This window comes from Apium graveolens, chromosome 2 (assembly GCF_009905375.1).
Source record: "Apium graveolens cultivar Ventura chromosome 2, ASM990537v1, whole genome shotgun sequence".
NCBI lineage: Eukaryota > Viridiplantae > Streptophyta > Magnoliopsida > Apiales > Apiaceae > Apium > Apium graveolens.
The window spans coordinates 253,019,212-253,021,926 of NC_133648.1; the positions used below are offsets into that span (position 1 = coordinate 253,019,212).

The 2,715-nt window shown below is 35.7% G+C and overlaps 1 protein-coding gene across 1 annotated transcript; it reads left to right on the forward strand.

Moving 5' to 3' along the window:
* The first annotated feature begins 681 nt into the window (after nucleotides 1–681).
* LOC141708368 (putative galacturonosyltransferase-like 9) lies at nucleotides 682–2,197 on the forward strand. Its single transcript, XM_074511972.1, has one exon. The coding sequence runs from the start codon at nucleotides 994–996 to the stop codon at nucleotides 2,092–2,094; it is 1,101 nt and encodes a 366-aa protein (XP_074368073.1). The 5' UTR covers nucleotides 682–993; the 3' UTR covers nucleotides 2,095–2,197.
* The last annotated feature ends 518 nt before the right edge of the window (nucleotides 2,198–2,715 follow it).

A 2,715-nucleotide genomic window follows, 5' to 3' on the forward strand; every position in this document is an offset into this window, starting at 1 on the left:
CAATATATTTTGAAATAAATTTTTTTGCATACATCCACGATTATATGATGACCGAGTTGATAAAAAAATAAAAAACCTATAAAATAATCTTTCAATATTTATCATGATGTATAAAATTATAATTTTTTTTCTGCCTATCTACGATTATATGTTGACCGAGTTGATAAAAAAATATAAACCTACAAAATAAATTTCCAATATTTTTTTTAAACAAGTATGGCTTAGCCTTACAAAATTTTCAATATATTTTTTAACAAATATGATTTATAGTTTTACAAATAAGTATCTGTTCTCATAATTTTCGGGATGAGCGAAAATCGAACTGTGAAACGATAGAGGATAAATTTTTATCACTTACGTTGTCCAACAGTCCTAATTAATCGTAGCATATTTTGATTGTAGCTCAAAATAAACCTGCAAAATAAACTTCCAATATTTATTATGATATAAAAATCTATAAATTCCCTTCCGAAAACACTTTTTGATCCCAGCTCACATCGACATCACCAAATCAATATAACTCGAAAATTACCATCAATTTCTCAAGTTACCAAAATAAAAACCCCACAATCATAGCATTAATCGAAGTTGCCCACACACGAATACGAAAGCGCGTAGAAGTAGATAACAATAGCTATAAAAGCATTAACATTTTTACAGAGTACAGAGTATCTAATGTTTCCTTCGCTGTACATTACTTGCATCGTATACACACTTATATTCACATCTTCCCTTTATATATCTCTCTCCTCATCTCTTTCTCTCCCAATCTCTCTCTCACACACCTAGGGAGAGAGCTCTCATTCTCTCTCGCCGCTCTCCGGCATAACACGCACAACACACAGTTAACATAAACATATTAGCTACTCTTATTACGATATCTATATTAATATATTTTATCAAGAAGCACTCTTCTTGATAATGCAATAACAAAGAAATTAGAAAATATTTTTACGATATTTTTAAAATTTTTACGTAAATTTATTACTTAAGATGACGCAGTTAAGAGTAGTTGTGTTCTTGATGTGTTTACTTTGGTCTCCGTTGATGTGTCTTGGGATTCGTTCGTTTCCGACAACTGACAAGAAGAGCTTGTCTTCCGGGTGTGGATTCAATGAAGCGCCGGAGTATCGTAATGGCGTGCACTGCAGAATCTCGTCCGTACACGTGGCAATGACGCTAGACTCGGAGTACTTGCGTGGCACCATCGCAGCCGTTCATTCTGTTCTCCGACACGCTTCTTGTCCGGAGAATGTGTTCTTTCACTTCATCGCGGCCGAGTTTGACCCGGCGAGTCCGAGGGTGCTGAGTCAACTCGTCCGGTCTACGTTTCCTTCACTCGCCTTCAAGATTTATATTTTTCGGGAAGATATAGTGATCAATTTGATTTCGTCATCCATACGTCAGGCCTTGGAGAACCCGTTAAATTACGCGAGGAATTATTTGGGTGATATTCTTGACTCGGGGATTGACCGAGTTATTTATCTTGACTCGGACATTGTGTTGGTTGATGATATAACAAAGCTGTGGAATATCCAACTCACTGAGTCACGAGTCATTGGCGCGCCCGAGTATTGTCACGCCAACTTTACTAAATACTTCACCGACACTTTTTGGTCCGACCCGACCCTGACCCGGACTTTCGGGTCGAAAAAACCGTGTTACTTCAACACGGGCGTGATGGTAATGGACCTGAAGAAATGGAGGGAAGGCGATTACAAGGCCCAAATTGAAAAATGGATGGACTTGCAAAAAGCCCAAAGGATTTACGAGTTGGGCTCGCTACCGCCGTTTCTGCTCGTGTTCGGCGGTAACATTGAGCCCATTGATCATAAATGGAACCAACATGGGCTTGGTGGAGATAATGTAAAAGGAAGTTGTAGATCATTGCATCCAGGCCCAGTAAGCTTGTTACATTGGTCCGGTAAGGGCAAGCCTTGGGTAAGATTAGATGAGAATCGACCCTGTCCGTTGGATTATTTGTGGAAGCCTTATGATTTATACAAGATAAATCAACGGTTGAGAAGTGTTCATGATCATCAACCATTGGGATTGAGTTCTAATTTTATTGGGTATTCTAATTATTTTATTTGATTTGATGAATTTTTTATTTTTGGGTAACATGGTTATTCAGACATTCTTTGATAGCTGTGTACAGATTATAATTGATTTTTTTTAATCTTATATTCTTATGAGATGGATTAATGTTTGTTAATCTTGATTAATTTCTTGTGGTTTTGAACAATTTTGGCTGATTTGTTTATGAGTAGTACTTATACATTGATAAGTTTAAGTTTTGAATCTTCAAACATATGGTTAAGTATAAGTTTTCAACCCGTAATGTTTGGGTTAGTTTGTTAAACAGTGAATAATTATATTTTTGGTCAAATGATCGAATCTCATTGGGAGAAGAATTTATGATTATGTTTCCTGAGGTAAAGGCTGTCGTTTAAATACGGTTTATCCACGGTTTACTGCTGCAGGTTATATACGATAAAAAAATTATAAGTTTTGAATATTTGTCAACCTGTGCTACAATCATATTATCGTAGAACATATTGATAAGTATAAGTTTTGAATTTTGTCATTCTGCAATACGATCATGTTATGTTATCGTATAATACATTGATATAAGTTTTGAAGTTTTGAATCTGTGATACGACGAGGTTATCGTAGAACGAGAATGATATGGGAAATTTGGTAATTTGGTTTTAA